The following is a 19,268-nucleotide window of genomic DNA, read 5'->3' as shown; positions in this document are numbered from 1 at the left end:
CAGTGCACACGGAGTTTTTTGGGGCTGATTTTGACGCTGAATCCACCTCAAAATCAGCCTCCAAAAAAAGCCTCCCAGCGTCAAAATCAGCCCCAAAAACTCTGTGTGCATTGACCCTCACATGTGCATGTAGCCTTATGGGTATTCTCATCCACAGGATATGCCATAAATATCTGACGGATGTGCGCCCCACTTCCAGGATAGGGGTCCCCCAGTCCCCCGTCCTGACCATGCACGTACAATACTCCCGTAGAAGTGAATCCAGAGGGTCGCCCATGCATGGCCAGCTCTCCATTCACAGCACCAGTGGTACCAGTCAGGGTGCAGGGTCAAGGTAACGTCGACTAGTACCCGTCTGGGGATAGGTGGAAGTCCCAGAGGTGCGGGATATGCCATAAAACTCATACATTTTGGGGTATTTTGCATTACGATCATTCCGAAGACTCAGAAAGTGTGACATAGCGTTACCCTGTAAACACTTCACACAAGAAATTTCAGCTAATTCAGTCCCTTATTCAAAAAAATTCTCATTTCCAGGGTTCACCTTCTGACTGATCCACACAACGCTCTATAAAGATCCAGGTTTCCATTTATCCTGATCCCCTCATAGACAATACAAAGACAGGGATGCAAATGGCAGCGTTCATGACCGGTGTGAATGGCGGCTCTATAATCATGCCTTCCGGCTACAGGCCGCTTTCAAAGCAAATCCATCTGTGTGGTGGGAATAAAAGGAAAAGTAATAACCGTGTCCTCATTTATGTCTCACCGAACCCTTGTAAAGCGCGCGGCGGAGGAGATTTATGGCGTGTTCGCAGCTGATAGTTCATTACAACACTTCTAGAGTCAGTTACGGAAACTTCTGTCTGGATCACCGGGGGAATATATTCATTTCTGATGGTTTCTGAAGACTGAAATTAGCCAAAAAAAACTCTACAAAAAACCCAAAACATTTAGACGAATGTTGACCATCTAAGGGTGCATTAACACGGAGGAAAGTGGCGCTGATTCTGGCACGATAATTTGCTTAAGAATAAGTGCTAAAAAAAAGATTCCCATTGACTTCATTGAGTTCTGTTCTCCGCACGGAACCCATTGAAATCAATGGGAGGCTTTTTCCCATTGATTTCAACGAGTTCCACGTGGAAAATGGAACCCAATGAAGTCAATGGGAGTCTTTTTTCAGCGCTGATTCTTAAACAAGTTATAATGCCAGAATCAGCGCCACTTTCTTTCATGTGACCGGACCCTAATATGTATGAAGGTGTCTGACTTTGCCAAGGTGGTGGATGTTGGGGATGAGAAGGATTGGGTGGTTGGATTTCAACATGCCCAAGCCTCCAGTTCTCAGTTGGCAGCAACTTTTCTCCATACTTCCTACAACACATGCATGCCCAGCTGACCCGAGTGTATATGTGTATTGGGGTGTTGGTAGGAAGAACTGTATGATGAACAAGGACGTCTTAATTTTTTCTTGGCTCATATACGTTAGATATGTACTAGATAGATGTACTACGGACCTTATGAATAAGGAAGGGGTCAACCTAAATGTTCCTTGACATGTGCCACTTGGGAGAGAAAGATGGGGATAGTTGGATTTCACTATGCCCGAAAGATTAGCTGACGATTCTGCCAGTGTGATGGATAGGTGTTAGTCGATACAATAGCTGTTCAGCCTACGACTATGTCTGTGCTCAAGTCGGACATGTGTGCGTATGTTCTGAATAGGGAAGAAGAAGATAACCACTGACAGACACTTCTGTCCGAACCAGACACCCCAATCCCCTTCATACACGTACTGTCCAATTCAGACATATGTCTGATCCACACACCCCTGTTCCTTTCCAGACACCATTGTCTCCTTTGGACCTCTTGCTGGATCCAGACATCTCTGTGCGCTCCAGACACTTTTGTCTCCTCCAAACTTCTCTGTCAGATTCAGGCACCTCTACACCCTCCAGATACCCTTGACCCCAATAGACGGCTCTTTCCAATCCAGACACCTTTGTCCCCTCCAGACACCTCTGTCCAATCTAGACATCTCTGTCTGATCCAGACACTTTTGCCCCCTCCTGACTTCTCTGTCCCTCTAGATACCCCTGTCCTCTTCATACACATCTATATCCTTCAGACACCTCTCTCCAATCCAGATATCTTTCTCCAATCCAGACACTTTTGCCCCCTCCTGACTTCTCTATACACCTCTGTATCCTTCAGACACCTCTATCCAATCCAGATATCTTTCTCCAATCCAGATACCTTTGACCCTCTTCACAACTGTCCCCTCTGCAGACACCTCCGTCTGTTCCAAATATCTCTGTCCCCTTCAAACACCCCTGTCCATCCAGACACCTCTGTCCATCCAGACACCTCTGTCCAATCCAGACATGTCGCTGGTTTTACGTCTTTGAGAAGAAATAAGACATAGTGCCATCTCACAGATTGATCCTACTCCCCAATATCTGTCATGTATGGTCAAGACAAGAAGCTGCTCAGGAGATCTAAAGGGCAACCCAACAAAGACGAAATATCCAATGTTTCTCAAAACCATCAAATAGAGAATTCAAGACATGGACTTTATCTTGAGAAGTCAATGGGTTCTACACAAAAAATCTCAAAAAATGGACACGAGTCTTCCGTTTTCCACCTAAGCTGATGAGTTTTATAGTAGGAAAGATTTGATGGCTATAGGGTTTGGCGAGACATTGCTGCGATAAAAGTGCACTGGATTCCCCTCCGACATTTCACGAAGCTCGGCAGTAGATAGGTAAAGCACTTCATTAACGGAACCACATAAAAACTAATGTATGCAATGTAATTGTGAAGATGAAATCTGGGATGTCCCTCACCTCCGGAGGAGCGACAGATAGAGGTGAGGATCATCAATGGAGGAGAACCTCCTAAGGGGATAGAGGAACGTCGGGTTCTCCAAGCTCCCAGTCTTGGTCTAATGGTGGATGAAAGTGAAAGGCTTAATAACACAGCTCATGAACCACCACAATCCGCCAACGTAGTAATGTCTTATCCACCAACGCTAAAGCGCCGTCGTTCCATAGATGATTACTTCAGAAATTATGTACGCAGAGATGACTCCGGGGCGTGCTAACATGTTTTCTTTTTTCCCTCTAATAACGTCCTCTGTAATAATTACTTTGTCTTCCACTTGTTCGGCTTTTGAAATTGGTTTTCTTGTTTTCAATTAACCTTTACTTTCCGTTCCGCGCTCGCTTTTTTGCCATTTATGTCAATTCAGCTGCTGGGTACGACATGCGGCTTCATAAACGATACTAAAATCACCTCCTAATTCTGAACGAGAATTGTATATGTTCATGCTAAGAGATGTTGGGTCAACGCGTCGGTAAGTCTGCGGAATGGAAATGAGGACTTGATTTGCGATCTGTATCCTATCAACGCTAGGAACGACCATTAGACGCTTATATTGTCTCGTCAAACTTTGCATCATCGTCTTAAAAAAGCGAACATCGAAACTTCTTAGTCTTAAAAAGTTTAAGAACTTTAAATTCGCTCTAGCGTAGACGTAAAGAGCGGACATTTCACGACCTTGGTGGGATCTATGGCAGGGCTGTCAACGTCAATCTTGGAAGACCCTAAAATCTCTGATCTAATACATGAAGGAACTCAAAACTTGGAAGAAGATGAAAGAACTTATCGTTGTAGTGGTCAGTGGGGATCGAGGACTCAAGTTGGTCATACACATTAGATTAATGGTGGCGGAAACCTCCAATTTTTGGGGGATTGGCCAACCATCTCAGTATGGGGCGCTCCCTTGATGGTAGATGTTGGGGAAGGAAGAACTGAGCTGTTGGGTTTCAACATGACCAATCTTTTTGTGTTCAGAGGAGATAAGTCACCACAAGAAGAGCCTGGCAATGGATTTCTCCCACCTTCTTATTCAGGCTTGGCTGAGACATACGTATATGTGGCCAAGAACTGATGGATATCCGAACTGCATGGCCAGACAACGTGATGAAAGTGGTGGAGGTCTTTCAACTGAGAGGCTTAGGCCAAATTCGCCCAGCCATGTTTGGACTAGGAGACAAAGTCCATACAAAGGTGAGTTCAGTTCACTCGACCTTTGGTCATATCGTGAATTGCGGCCATCGCTTAGATCCAACCTTGTGAATTTCTCAGGGGCATAGAAATATCTAGGCTGGGTTCACATTCGTTGTTTAGTCTTTTCTTCTCTTCCATCGTAGGACTGAATGATGTCTAATGATGGGCAACAACAGATCCAGGACAACAACGGACAACACCTTCAAGAATTTAGCATGGCGTTCAGCAAGGATCCAACATCCAATGTTAAAGGGTTGTTCCCATTATATCCACAATATAGGCCATAAATGGTTTTAGAGATCCATGCCTCACCATTGGGGCCCACATTTATCTCAGGAATAGATGTCAAGGACAACCATACCATGACTGGTGCAAACTCACAAGTAGCTTCTTAGTGGGGTATGCCGGGGAAGAGACTAGCTACTCAGAGACCCGTAGCAAGTAGGAGTCAGTGCTGTGGAGTCGGTAGGCCAAACTCTGACTTTTTCCACAACCCAACTCCAGCTCCTTCAGAAATGGGTGACTGCCATGGTCACCCAGAAGCAGTACACTCATTAAAGGTTTTGTCCTCAGGATAGGCCTGATCGGTGGAGGGCCAATACCTGTCCCCCGAACTGATCAGCTGTACGGAGCCGCTTCCACCGCACGTCATATACACGATAGAAGACCAAAAGCAGACAGCGCCGTCCACTGTATTGCAGCCGGGCACCGTCATTGTAACTCAGCTCCCATTGAAGTCACTATTTTTCTGACTCCGACCACACCCAACATTGGCCCCGACTTCAACTCCACTCCCATAGCCCTGGTAGTAGTCAACTGCAAAAGGGGAGTCTGCCATACAAATACAAAGATGGCAAATGAAATACTGCCCAAAATAGGATTGTGCTGGTCACCAGCAAGGAAATAATGCTGCCAAATCTATAGACATCCCAGGGTTCAGCCTTCTTACCCTCCCCTCTCCCGCTAGTATTATATATCACCGCAGCTGCAGTTGAGTAGTTGTGTAAATGTGCAGATTTTTACTGGTTAGTAATGTAACATACACATTTACTTCCACCATTGACTGTGAATACCAGATAAGGGACTTCACCACTTCTGACTATAAAACACCGCAAGAAAGTCACCGACAACCCCATAACCGGCCACGGCTGCCCATAAAGGAGAGCTATGGGGACAGGTATAAGTGCTCCTCTACTGCTGTAAAATCTCACTGTAAAAAAGCTTTTACCGTGCCGTGTTTTATTGATAAGTCTCCATTTATACCCCCGTCTGGTAAATGCAGCACAAGTGTGAAGTTCCTACAGAGTAGGACATTGTCACATAAAGCAGAGCTTATACACAGAGGCAGTGGCGTAACTAGGAATGACGGGGCCCTGTGGCGAACTTTTGACATGGGGCCTCCCCCCCTGACCGAAGCCGAAGACCCTGACCGCCCCCCCCCCCCCCTGCATTCCTGCGCGCTCTATTACGCCCCATAGTGGCCCCTGCACATACTATTACGCCCCATAGTGGCCCCTATACACAGTATTTTGCCCCATGGTGAACACCCATGAAAAATTATTATACTCTGGGGTCTTTTCAGGCCCCAGACTATAATAATCGGAGACTGTGGGGGGGAACCAACATAAAAGACAGTCACTTACCTATCTCCGGCTCCGCTGCAGTCCTCAGTGGTGTCAGCCATCTTCAATGACGCCCGGGTCATGTGACATCATGGACGTTACACAACTAGGCCCGAAGCCTGCCCAGAGAGGTAAGTAACACTACTTTTTATGTTCCCTTACCTCTCCCGGGCCTCCGATCATTATACTTGGGGGTCTGAAAAGACCCCCTGAGTATAATAATAGTGTTTGTGGAGCCCGTGGCGTCACTTACCGATCCCAGCCAGGATCGATAAGTAAATAGGGCCCGTTACCAGCTGGAGTAACTCCAGTCTGTAATGACCTATTAATAAAAAAAAAACAAAAAAAAAAACGCAGCGGTAGTAGCTGTCGCCGGGCCCCTAATGTCCTGAGCCCTGTGGCAGCCGTGACCCCTGCTACCCCAGTAGTTACGCCCCTGCACAGAGGGACTGAAGTCTTGAATTAAGGATATAAAATACAAGAGGTCCCCATTTGTAAAGAGAACCTGTGCTAAAGCACTAACGGGCCCTTATACACCAGGGGTTTAGTATCCCAAATCGACCTGTTATAAATCCATCCGTGCCCCTTTAAAAAAAAATAAATAAACCTGATCCTTGCCTAGAGATGAGTCTGATCGGATTCCTCTCTGGTGCTCCCGGCGCCTGCGCAGTTCTTTAGTGAAGCCAAGGATGTACACCCCAATTTCACTGCACAAGTGCCGGAGGTACGCCGCATGCGCACTGAAGCTGAGATATACTCCATATCACCCGGCCTGTGAACCAGAAGCAACACTCACCTGCTGATCTGCAAGGGTCCCAAGTGTCACACCTCCTCTTATCTATAGGATACGTCATTATTATTTTAACCCCTTTAAAAGCACGTATGCACTGTGTGAGCAGGACAGCAAGTAAAAGTATTACAAATATTTCACTTCCCAAAAATGGGCCACCCCTACCCAATGCGGCAGTGTTCGGTGCCTGCACAATATGACATACTAGAGTCTGCAAACAGGGACCAGCTGTAATATAAGGAGTCCACATAGTCCATACAAAGCCTGACACATGTATATGGCACCTATCTGTATATAAATGGATGCATAAAAGCACGTACCGTTCTGAAGAAGATTCTGGCAAGTTGTGACAGTACTGCATGTCCCAGCATAAGCCATAAAAGTCGTGAGCGAGCCCATTCCATCCAAAAACTCCACTCAAAGTCGCTTGTGTCCTTTATAGAAAAGTAGAGGACGCAATTACTAACATGTCATAATGACTTATTCAGACCTATCTCCCTATGGGTCCAGCCAAGTGTGCATGTGTGTGGGGAATTTAGGAGGAAGAGCTGTGGGATCAATCACGCATATTTAAAGGGTTTTTCCCAGTGTTAGGATAGGTCATCAATATGTGACCGGTTCCCTGACCCCTGCTGATAAGCTGTTTGATGAGACCATGGTACTTACGATCATCGTGGACTCTTCCTTGTTCATTGGTCACAAGACACAGGAGCAGTGGCTCAGTCCCATTCAAAGGAATGGGGCTGCGATGCAAAACCAAGCGCAGATACAATGTATAGTGGTTGGTATTCAGTCAATAGGCCGTAGCGCTTTACCGAACATGGCAGCCTCTTCAACCAGCTGATCAGTAGGGTCCTGGGGTTTAAAGAGATTGTAATATTGATGACCCATCCTTAGGATAGGTCACCTTTATGAGATCAGTGGGGGTCTGACACCCAAGATCCCCAATGTTCAACTGTTTGTTGAGACGACAGCATTTGGGTGAGTGACAGGACCTCTTCACTGAATACCAAACACAGCGCCATATATTGTATAGTGGCTATGCTTGGTATTGCAGTTCAACCCCACTCACTTGAATGGGACTTAGCTTTAAATAAGCCGTGTGATTCTTCCACTTCTGTAGACGTCCAGGTCTCAGACTCGCCGTGATCAGATAGTGATTATTATAACCTCAGTAAATTCCTTTACAGTATCTCACACCTTGCGTTTGCTACAAATGCTTTATGTCTATGCAGTCCTCTGTGAGCTAAGGAGCTGGAACCTAGGCTGATCTTCCTCAGGGATTATTGACATGATTTTTTGCAGAAATTTCGGTCCACGGTTAACAGGGACATCACGCGTGATCAAAATGTGGACGTGTGAATAATGGACGTCTGCATGAAATCCACTATACGTGATTGGGGGCCATTCACATAACCTATTAGGTCACGTCTTATTTTTATCCGTTTTCACCAATCCCTCAATGAAAGGAAACGTATGAGAAGCCCCTGACTATGGGAACCCCCATGGGTGCAAAATGGCGGTGAAAAATGTACGTTTTGTAACGTTTGTCTCAATATAGGCTACGGCCAAATCCCTGTAGCAAAACCCCATAACAGAAGTTGGGATGTGTTCATTTCCCAGAGCATTGTCTAGACTGGATACGACTGTAACAGACCCTCAGCTGTGAGGACCATTAGGTATTTTAGGATTTGCACAGACAGCAAACGGCTCCTGAAATTGGCGAGCGGATCTTCGGCTTCTCCTAAGGACAGATCTGCCTCCTCCATTTGCAGCCTCTAAGCTCATTGCTCAGTACAGCGGCGCTGACATTTCACCTCCTTAATAAGCTTCCCCGGACTGTTCCGCCACTTTAATTTCATTAGCCGAACCAATGAAATTGAGTAACCTGCAACCTTCAAGGGACTGACGGGCCGTGCATGACATTCAGACATATGCTGAGCGCCGCACTCGGGGGTTAAGCTGTCTGCACTAATTCACTTACGTGTGATACATCTGGAGCAATTACGGAAGCTGCCGATACGCGGTAAACAGCGGCGAGGGAAGACAATAGAGATAAAGACGTAGAGCGCCGGATAATGAGCTGCCTGGATTATAACATCTTAACCTGTCCTCTGCACTATGTAGCTATACATACCGATGGAGCACAGATGATTTATGTCATTTTTGTAATTTTTTTTTTTTAGTCTTTCCACTGAATACAAATTATCTTGTTTATATTCCGAAGCTGAAAAACTGCCCTGACCCAATGCTGACATCATAGCGGTGGAGGTCAGGCTCCTGACACCCCCACAGATCAGCTGATTGATGCATCCATGGCAGCCCTGGAAGTAGCAGTGCTCCATCCCCTGCACGGTGGTCAGGAAAGGTACTGCAGCTTTATTATCCCTCGTTCACATCTGCGTTTGTATCCTGTGTGGGGGAGTCCGCATGGGGAACGGAATACTAAACACAATTGCAAGCGCTGTGCAGTAAAAGCACACGGACCCCGATCTCTGCACAGAAAATGTGAACAGGAAAGTACTTCACAATCTACTTTCCTCTACACATGACTCGTGCGGACAGCAAGTGGCAAGCACATGGACCCCATTATAGTCTATGGGGTCTGTGTGCTTTTACTGCACAGCGCTTGCCATTGCGTTTGGTATTCCGTTCAGGGGGGGTCCCCATGTGGACTCCTTGAACGGATTACTAAATGCAGATGTGAACGAGGGGTTACATTAGCAGATTGATGACCCATCCTTACCATAGGGCCTCAAATAGCTGATCAGCGAGCGTCCATGGGGCTGAGCTGTGCACAGACCATATGGGATCACAGCAACAAGGAGCACCGCTGTCACTTTAAACCAGGACCGCCGCTGATCTTTGATTAAAGACCTATTTTAAGGATGGGTCAACAATCATAAATGCCCAGAAAAGCCCTTTAAACGGAATAAAAGGGATCTGCAGTACCATTCCAGGCCTTAATGCATCCATTGCTGCCGCAACCCCTTCCATTGGGTGATGGTTATGGGGAGGGGGGTAAAAGAAGTCACACCTTCAGTGATCTGAAATTGGTGACCTATCCTAAGGATAAGTCACCAATATCAAATCCCTAGAAGACTCCTTTTACATAAAAAATAATAAGCAGCTGCAGGATCCCTTTAAGAGCCAGATCCCATAGGTCTAGTCCCTATTAGGATATTGTAATACTAGATGGAATATTGTGGCAAAAAATATGCCATGGCTATACATAATAGGGCCGTGTATACACATCCTACAGTGTACCCCGTAACTGTTTTTGCGTCCTCATGACAACACTTCCCGTCACAGGGACACTGTGCTGACTCAAGTCCTCTATTATCATAGCATTTCTACACAACAAGAGCAGAACACTACAAGGAGGGCGCCATCACAAGGAAAGTTACCTTTGCTAAACCCCAAAAAGAACCCTCTCTTTCCAGGCCGACTTCTTCCTCGATAACCTCTTCATGATCTGCAAAATGGAAAAATTGAAGTAAAAATCTTTGTCAAGATCACAAAACGGTCCAGTCAAAGAGCTAAGATATCAGAGAGTAAAGAAAAGAGGCAAAAATATCCAAAAATATCTTTATAATAGGGGCTCTGGGTACTGCAACGTGTCGTAGGATAGATCCCAGTGAACCCTACGGACCTACAATGGGGCCCGGTCTGGTGTCTGGTGTTCGTCCTCTAATATTCTTGCCATTGAATATGACAAAACAGCAAAGAAGGCTACAACAGCAGTGTGAACAGAGCTATAAGGAGGTTTTTTTTATTTATTAAAGGGGTTTTTCGGCTGTAGATCAGCTGATATAGGTCATTGGTATACAAGTGCTGGGGTTCAGACACCTGGCACCCCCACCGATCAGCCCCCAGCGTTGTGGCCTGTTGCACAGCGCCGTACATTGTATAGTGGCTGTGCTTGGCATCGCAGCTCAGGCTTCAAGCTCACTTGAAGGCCACGCAACTGGTCAACATAGCCCATGACTACTACTCACCTGACTACTGTCACGTCAAGCAATTGATCGGTGGCGGTTCCAGGTGTTGGACCCGTACTGATCGTCAATAGATGACCTAACCAAAGCATAGGTCAGTAATATTTGATTCCTGGAAACCCCCTTTAATTTACAGTACCGGTTGCTATGGGTAAATTGATAGTAACAATGGGGAAGATTTATGAGACTGGGCCTCATATCAGACAAGGCGCACGGCAGAAATCTGGCGTACAAGGTCCGTGCGCCTTACTGTCATGGTGACTCCGTACGTCTGCCATGTCACTTTACCTCTAGAGGACAAGTAGACTTCATAAAATGAATAGAAGTAGATCCCCAGAGACAGCAGCAGGTACGTGTAGTATTCAGATTTTGACAGCGGCTTGTGTTTCATGGCGTTGCGTTGAAGAACCTGAAAAAAAAACAAGCTCATCAGTCAGCGGGCAGGTTAACCTTTATTTTTCTGGACACCCCCCACATCCACGGTACAAGACTATTGTCATGGGGGTGTAAGGCCCACCATTGTGACAGTGGAAGGACCAAACTAATAGCACCGATATCTCTGGCACCTTGGAACGTACTGTCAGCGCCAGGGTCAGAGGACATGTAAGAGGCGCCCTGGGATAATTTTTAATAGATGAATATATTAAACATTGCGATCAACTTTTTGCACCCATCGATAGGCGCCGATAATTCTGGAGTAATTAGGATTTTTTCTCTAGCCCCCAACCATGTCCGAGCAATCATTTCTTTCATTTTCAGCATCCAATAGACCAGTTAGGTTGAATCTGAATCCATCTGCCCCAGCTCAGGCCCGCCCACCTGACAGTAAAGATCCTAATTAGCATATTGGGAGCTGAAATTAATTGCACTGATTGCTCAGGAAGGGTGAGGGCTAGAGAAAAAGTTCCAACTGTGCTAGAATCAGTGGTGCGGCGCCTATTGAATGATGGAAAGCGTTAGAGTTGGTGGAGGCGGTGAAAGGTTCTCTTTAATGCCGGCTGTACAACAGGAATCTAGTGATGAAACATCTATCCATAAAGCCACCCGCCCATTGTCATCTTTGTGCTACACGACCTGTCAGACATCATTATTTCCCTTGTCTCCCCAGTCTACGGCTTAGTTGCCCCGTCACACAATGCTTTTCCAATATCTTATATTCACTTCATTTTTAATAGTTGATTGAAATGGCAGCGGGCGCTCATCTGCCAAATGTGAGCGAGAATCAATAATGCCAATGACAGCCATTACTCAGCAAAGCCAGCAATGCTGAGAGGAGGTTATTATGGATAATACAGATCGGAGATCGCAATGTGGGCGCCATCAATAATACAACCCATGTGAGCGCCATCAATAAAAGCAATAAAACGGATTATGGAGAAAACAGCAACATAACAAAAAATTACTGAGAGAATATCCGAACAACTCACAGGACAGGATGAAGAACGTGCAATAAGTACACCACGGGCCCAAAGTAGTCACATGATATACAGTACTTCTATAGGTACAACAGTCATACTTATATGGTAGTTGTCACAGTATAGGGATAATACACACAGTGATGTCACAGTACAGAGATAATACACACAGTGATGTCACAGTACAGAGATAATACACACAGTGATGTCACAGTACAGGATAATACACACAGTGATGTTACAGTACAGGGATAATACACACAGTGATGTCACAGTACAGGATAATGCACACAGTGATGTCACAGTACAGAGATAATACACACAGTGATGTCACAGTACAGGAATAATACACACAGTGATGTCACAGTACAGGGATAATACACACAGTGATGTCACAGTACAGAGATAATACACACAGTGATGTCACAGTACAGAGATAATACACACAGTGATGTCACAGTACAGAGATAATACACACAGTGATGTCACAGTACAGAGATAATACACACAGTGATGTCACAGTACAGGGATAATACACACAGTGATGTCACAGTACAGAGATAATACACACAGTGATGTCACAGTACAGGATAATACACAGTGATGTCACAGTACAGAGATAATACACACAGTGATGTCACAGTACAGAGATAATACACACAGTGATGTCACAATACAGAGATAATACACACAGTGATGTCACAGTACAGAGATAATACACACAGTGATGTCACAATACAGAGATAATACACACAGTGATGTCACAGTACAGAGATAATACACACAGTGATGTCACAGTACAGGATAATACACACAGTGATGTCACAGTACAGAGATAATACACACAGTGATGTCACAGTACAGAGATAATACACACAGTGATGTCACAGTACAGGATAATACACACAGTGATGTCACAGTACAGGGATAATACACACAGTGATGTCACAGTACAGGATAATACAGAGTGATGTCACAGTACAGGGATAATACACACAGTGATGTCACAGTACAGAGATAATACACACAGTGATGTCACAGTACAGGATAATACACACAGTGATGTCACAATACAGGGATAATACACACAGTGATGTCACAGTACAGGATAATACACACAGTGATGTCACAGTACAGGGATAATACACACAGTGATGTCACAGTACAGAGATAATACACACAGTGATGTCACAGTACAGGGATAATACACACAGTGATGTCAGTACAGGGATAATACACACAGTGATGTCACAGTACAGAGATAATACACACAGTGATGTCACAGTACAGGATATACACACAGTGATGTCACAGTACAGGGATAATACACACAGTGATGTCACAGTACAGGGATAATACACACAGTGATGTCACAGTACAGGGATAATACACACAGTGATGTCACAGTACAGAGATAATACACACAGTGATGTCACAGTACAGGATAATACACACAGTGATGTCACAGTACAGGGAAAATACACACAGTGATGTCACAGTACAGGATAATACACACAGTGATGTCACAGTACAGGGATAATACACACAGTGATGTCACAGTACAGAGATAATACACACAGTGATGTCACAGTACAGGGATAATACACACAGTGATGTCACAGTACAGGATAATACACACAGTGATGTCACAGTACAGAGATAATACACACAGTGATGTCACAGTACAGGGATAATACACACAGTGATGTCACAAATACACAGAGTGATGTCACAGTACAGAGATAATACACACAGTGATGTCACAGTACAGAGATAATACACACAGTGATGTCACAGTACAGAGATAATACACACAGTGATGTCACAGTACAGAGATAATACACACAGTGATGTCACAGTACAGAGATAATACACACAGTGATGTCACAGTACAGAGATAATACACACAGTGATGTCACAGTACAGAGATAATACACACAGTGATGTCACAGTACAGGGATAATACACACAGTGATGTCACAGTACAGAGATAATACACACAGTGATGTCACAGTACAGGATAATACACAGTGATGTCACAGTACAGAGATAATACACACAGTGATGTCACAGTACAGAGATAATACACACAGTGATGTCACAGTACAGAGATAATACACACAGTGATGTCACAGTACAGAGATAATACACACAGTGATGTCACAATACAGAGATAATACACACAGTGATGTCACAGTACAGAGATAATACACACAGTGATGTCACAGTACAGGGATAATACACACAGTGATGTCACAGTACAGAGATAATACACACAGTGATGTCACAGTACAGAGATAATACACACAGTGATGTCACAGTACAGGATAATACACACAGTGATGTCACAGTACAGGGATAATACACACAGTGATGTCACAGTACAGGATAATACACAGTGATGTCACAGTACAGAGATAATACACACAGTGATGTCACAGTACAGGATAATACACACAGTGATGTCACAGTACAGGGATAATACACACAGTGATGTCACAGTACAGGATAATACACAGTGATGTCACAGTACAGGGATAATACACACAGTGATGTCACAGTACAGAGATAATACACACAGTGATGTCACAGTACAGGATAATACACACAGTGATGTCACAATACAGGGATAATACACACAGTGATGTCACAGTACAGGATAATACACACAGTGATGTCACAGTACAGGGATAATACACACAGTGATGTCACAGTACAGAGATAATACACACAGTGATGTCACAGTACAGGGATAATACACACAGTGATGTCAGTACAGGGATAATACACACAGTGATGTCACAGTACAGGATAATACACACAGTGATGTCACAGTACAGAGATAATACACACAGTGATGTCACAGTACAGGATAATACACACAGTGATGTCACAGTACAGAGATAATACACACAGTGATGTCACAGTACAGGATAATACACACAGTGATGTCACAGTACAGGGATAATACACACAGTGATGTCACAGTACAGGATAATACACACAGTGATGTCACAGTACAGGATAATACACACAGTGATGTCACAGTACAGAGATAATACACACAGTGATGTCACAGTACAGGATAATACACACAGTGATGTCACAGTACAGGATAATACACACAGTGATGTCACAGTACAGGATAATACACACAGTGATGTCACACCAGAGTAATAACAGATGCCCTGATGTAACAATATCGCTAAAAATGGAGCAAAATCTTACTTTATCACCTAAATCACCCCCAACACACTGGCTGTGCATTTGAAGGACAGTGAAACAACCCACGGTGGAGGTAAAATCAGACATTTACATTAGATTTTCGACAGCTATAGCCGGCGATGTGACATACAGATGCTGCAGATGGCCATTCGGTAGACATGTTTGACAAAGGCAGATCAGCCTTGCTGGATGTTTTTGGCCAGCTGTCAGACCCACACACCAGTCTTTGACATGATCAGCTACTAGCAAAGACCGGGCCCTATAGCAAACTTTTGACCTCATAAGGCATAGTGCTGCTACCATGGCTGCTATATACTTACCGATCCCTGCTCCTGCCCACAGTCGTTTTTGCTTCCTCATTAGCCTTCAGCCCTTCAGGGGCCCTGTACATCACACATCACAGCCAAGGTGTGGGGCACGGGGCCTCTGGGAGGGTGAAGGGGAAGCAGAGGCAAATATAGGCAGAAGAAGGCCGCTTTAACCATAGAGCAAACAGTGCATCTGCCCTGGGCCTATGGTAGTGGGGGCCCGCTCAGCTGCCCTGAATTGAGTGGGACAGTCCCGTATTTTGGGTGCTGTTCCGGGTTCCAGGCAGTGATGTCAACTCTAGCGGTGCTCCATTATTCTGCCTAGATGTTGTTTGCACAAGGAAGCGCAATGAACGCCAAGTCGCAGACATCATTACAGCCGGAGTCTGCAGGTTCATGGGAACGGGGTTAGGGGTGTATTCTTTGAGGGGACTGGATATGACAAAATTAAATCACGAGTTTGAACAAGGCTCCCTAATGTATTACAATGGCCCTGGGCAGGAGCGGGAATCGGTCAATGAATAGCAGCCCTAAAGTCGCAGGCCGCTATGGCGGTAGTTCCATTTCGCACATCTTGTTCTTCTTGTAGACGGTGGGATCGCTGTGCAAACAATCCCATCACGGCCACATGACGCCCGTCTTCCCATCATCCATCGGACGCCCGCATGACATCTAATGTGTACGGCGGACATATATTCGTATGTCTCTACCTTTATACCGTGCCTGCGTAGTAAATGTCAGCGCTGCGACGCTAAGGTGTTAAATCCGGCATCTGATGGAAGTATTGTTACTTCTGGCCTGTAAGATGGAAAATAGGTGGAAGGATCTGAGAGGGGGGTAAGTGGAAAAGTGTGTAGGTGTGGGAGAGAATGGAACAGCGAGTGGGACGGCGCAGCGGGAGACTGACGGGCAGGAAACACAATGCGGCAGGTGAGATTGAAGGGAAACAGCGCTATTGACAAGAAGATAATCCAGACGGCTCCGCCAAGTGACACAATCTCTCCCGAAGCTCCTGCCGGGTCCTTCTGCACAGGGGGGGCCTCAATACGCACAGGAGATTAGTCACATGCCATTTATATTATGGATGAGGTTTCTTTGTACTGGAGAAGGCGAGTACCGCTATAGACCACCTGACATACACAGCTTTCCCTGGGTCCTGAGTGACAAGCGGTCTACTGACACGTAGATTTAGAAGTAGAAAGTGATGGCGTGTCACTAGGACAGCCAGCCCCGGCGCCGATCAGCTGTATGTGACCACTGCTGATGTCCGTACCATACACAACGCAGGGCTGGAATTAGGTAGGCCCATGCAGAGGTGGAACTTGAAGCTTATGGGCCCCAATGCAAAGCATGTAATAGGGGCCCCACTTACCATGTGCAATCTATAATACCAGTGTCTTCTTATGTTGTACTTTGGGGCCCGTGAGGCTCCAGGGCAACTGCTACCTCTGCACCCCTATGACTATGCCACTGACTGCATACCCTGTATAGTGCACGGGCACCGGGACTGCAGCTCAGCTCACATCGACCTCGAAGCAATCTGAGCTGCAGTATTGCGCCGCGCCATTAGGCAGGGACCAGAGTTATCTGTATTCAGCCCTGTGTTGTGTGTAGTATAGGTGTCGGAAGTGGCCCCGTATAGCTAATCCCTGCTGCTTGCCCAAGGATCAGGTTTTTATGGCCTACCCTAAGGACGGGCCATAAAACCCTAAATCCTGTGCAACCCCTCTGACAACCCTTCCCCTTTATTGTGCATGACTCCATTCTAATGAATAGTGAGAGCTGTAGTCCCCTGTGTGGGCGCCATTGTGGGGTCTTCAGAGAATAATTGAATACCCCAGAATAAATTGTCACTTATGATCAGAGAATGATGCGCTGCGTCCATTGTTACTGCAGGGAACCCCTATGCAAATGAACGGGGTGATGCTGCAGTCTCCTGTGTCACACTACAAAGAAAACCACAACCTTCATTCTTAGGATTGGTCCCTAAGATCAGACCCCCACCCATCAAAAAGTGATGGCATCTCCTAATGCAGGAGTCAGCAATGAGTGTCACTCTAGTCATTACATACATATACACCCCATACACATATATACTGTATATATATATATATATATATATATATATATATATATATATATGATTGCTGAATGTACCTCCGGCACCATCTTGTGGCCATTCTGCATCATGACACTTATGCTTTACAAATTTGCTTTCTCGGTCCAGGTTTACTGCTACATTATTAATACAGATCCATCCATAGACTAGGAAAGAGTTAATTATCTTTGGGGGGGGGGGGGGGGGAGGGGTTTCCTGTGTCTTGTGCACATTTTGGATTATTTTTTATGCATTTTTCCTATGACCTGCTTCTGAATTTTCTGCAAGGTCCTGTAATATTTTGTACGGGCTCTGGCAGCGGATCGTCCCTATATAACAGACAAGTCTTTCCCACTATCAGGCCGATATGCCAATAGGTTTATGCCGGCATAGTCACAGGGGGGCTTGTTTTTTGCAGGAAGAGTATCATTTTTTTTATATGGGATAATTTTGGGGGTACACTGGAGACCGCCCCCAGTGCTGCGAGAGAACTCATTTGCATAAAGACGGAAAACGGAATATCTACCGAACGGCGGCGCGGAGAAGACATGTAAAGTTAGGAGAGGAATAGTCTTTCTTAAGGCTATTCCTATGTGCTAGTTAGAAAAAAAAAAGGGATTCTAATGATAGGATCCCTTTAAGACTTGAAGTCACAGTATTCTTCGGGTCGCAACGTCACTTCCGTAGTGAAGGAGTCAAGCGAAGGGATTCACAGCAAAAGTCGTCATGTAGCCGTAGCGTTAATCCTAAATCATGAGGGAAATTATCAATCAATCATCAATAATATTGGGGTTGACATTTCCTGCAAGGCCCTTTCTTGTGCCAAACTCATTCTGTGCCTTGCTCGCCACGTTGTGCGAATACGGCCACGCACGGCAGGAACTCCTCCACCTGACATATTGATTATATCTCACGCCAGGACCTATGATGGAAATCTTTTCCCCTATACACCGGGACACCAGGTATGGATTACTGTTCTATAAGACCGATCTCGTAGGGATGGATTTACACGACGCATTTCCAGCGATCCAGTGATGTCAGTCCTCAACCATTGGGGTACATTTGGAAATAGCAGAACTAGACCCCCCCCCCCTCACATCGCCCCCTGCTGGTGAGGGCTCCAGGCCTCCTAATAACATGACATTGGGGAGTTGCTAGTCATGCACTTTCCTACCAGCTCTGCATAGACACATAGCAGCCCTATACATGGTCACGTGACTGGAGAGCCCGGCTCCCAGCATGCCTTGCTAAGCAGCGCATGCCGGGAGATGTGGTTTGTTGGCAGCTCTGCAGTATCGGTGGCGCCCCCCTCCGGTCACTCCCCGCTATCAGCACGTACCTGCAGCCTGCCCGGCCCCCGCCATGCACTGACACCTACTCAACACATTGCGCTAACTACGGGCCGGTGGGAGGAGCCTCCGTGAGGTGCTGGTCATGTGATCAGTCACATGGCTGGTGGGCGGGGATTACCTACAGATGGCCTGTGTGTAGATATGTAGTGCTGCAGAGCTGTGTGTGTCATGTACTACAGGTAGCAGAGCCGTGTGTGTGTCATGTACTACAGGTAGCAGAGCCGTGTGTGTGTGTCATGTACTACAGGTAGCAGAGCTGTGTGTGTCATGTACTACAGGTAGCAGAGCCGTGTGTGTGTCATGTACTACAGGTAGCAGAGCCGTGTGTGTGTCGTGTACTACAGGTAGCAGAGCCGTGTGTGTGTCGTGTACTACAGGTAGCAGAGCCG

The 19,268-nt window shown here is 45.7% G+C and overlaps 1 protein-coding gene across 3 annotated transcripts in view; it reads right to left on the bottom strand.

Annotated features, from left to right (window-relative positions):
• HHAT (hedgehog acyltransferase) overlaps nt 1-18,951 on the bottom strand; it is a 346,637-nt gene extending 327,686 nt beyond the window's left edge. For all 3 annotated transcript variants that reach the window (XM_075267136.1, XM_075267135.1, XM_075267134.1), the window contains exons 1-4: nt 18,867-18,951; nt 10,770-10,890; nt 9,894-9,961; nt 6,807-6,920 (exon numbers count right to left, since the gene is read on the bottom strand). In XM_075267136.1, coding sequence (XP_075123237.1) covers nt 6,807-6,920; nt 9,894-9,961; nt 10,770-10,872 — 285 coding nt within the window. In that variant the 5' untranslated portion in view covers nt 10,873-10,890; nt 18,867-18,951. The remainder of the gene's footprint in view (nt 1-6,806; nt 6,921-9,893; nt 9,962-10,769; nt 10,891-18,866) is intronic.
• Between the last annotated feature and the right edge of the window lie 317 nt (nt 18,952-19,268).

This window comes from Leptodactylus fuscus, chromosome 3 (genome assembly GCF_031893055.1).
Source record: "Leptodactylus fuscus isolate aLepFus1 chromosome 3, aLepFus1.hap2, whole genome shotgun sequence".
Taxonomy (NCBI): Eukaryota; Metazoa; Chordata; class Amphibia; order Anura; family Leptodactylidae; genus Leptodactylus; species Leptodactylus fuscus.
This window is presented reverse-complemented; position numbering and strand designations above follow the sequence as displayed.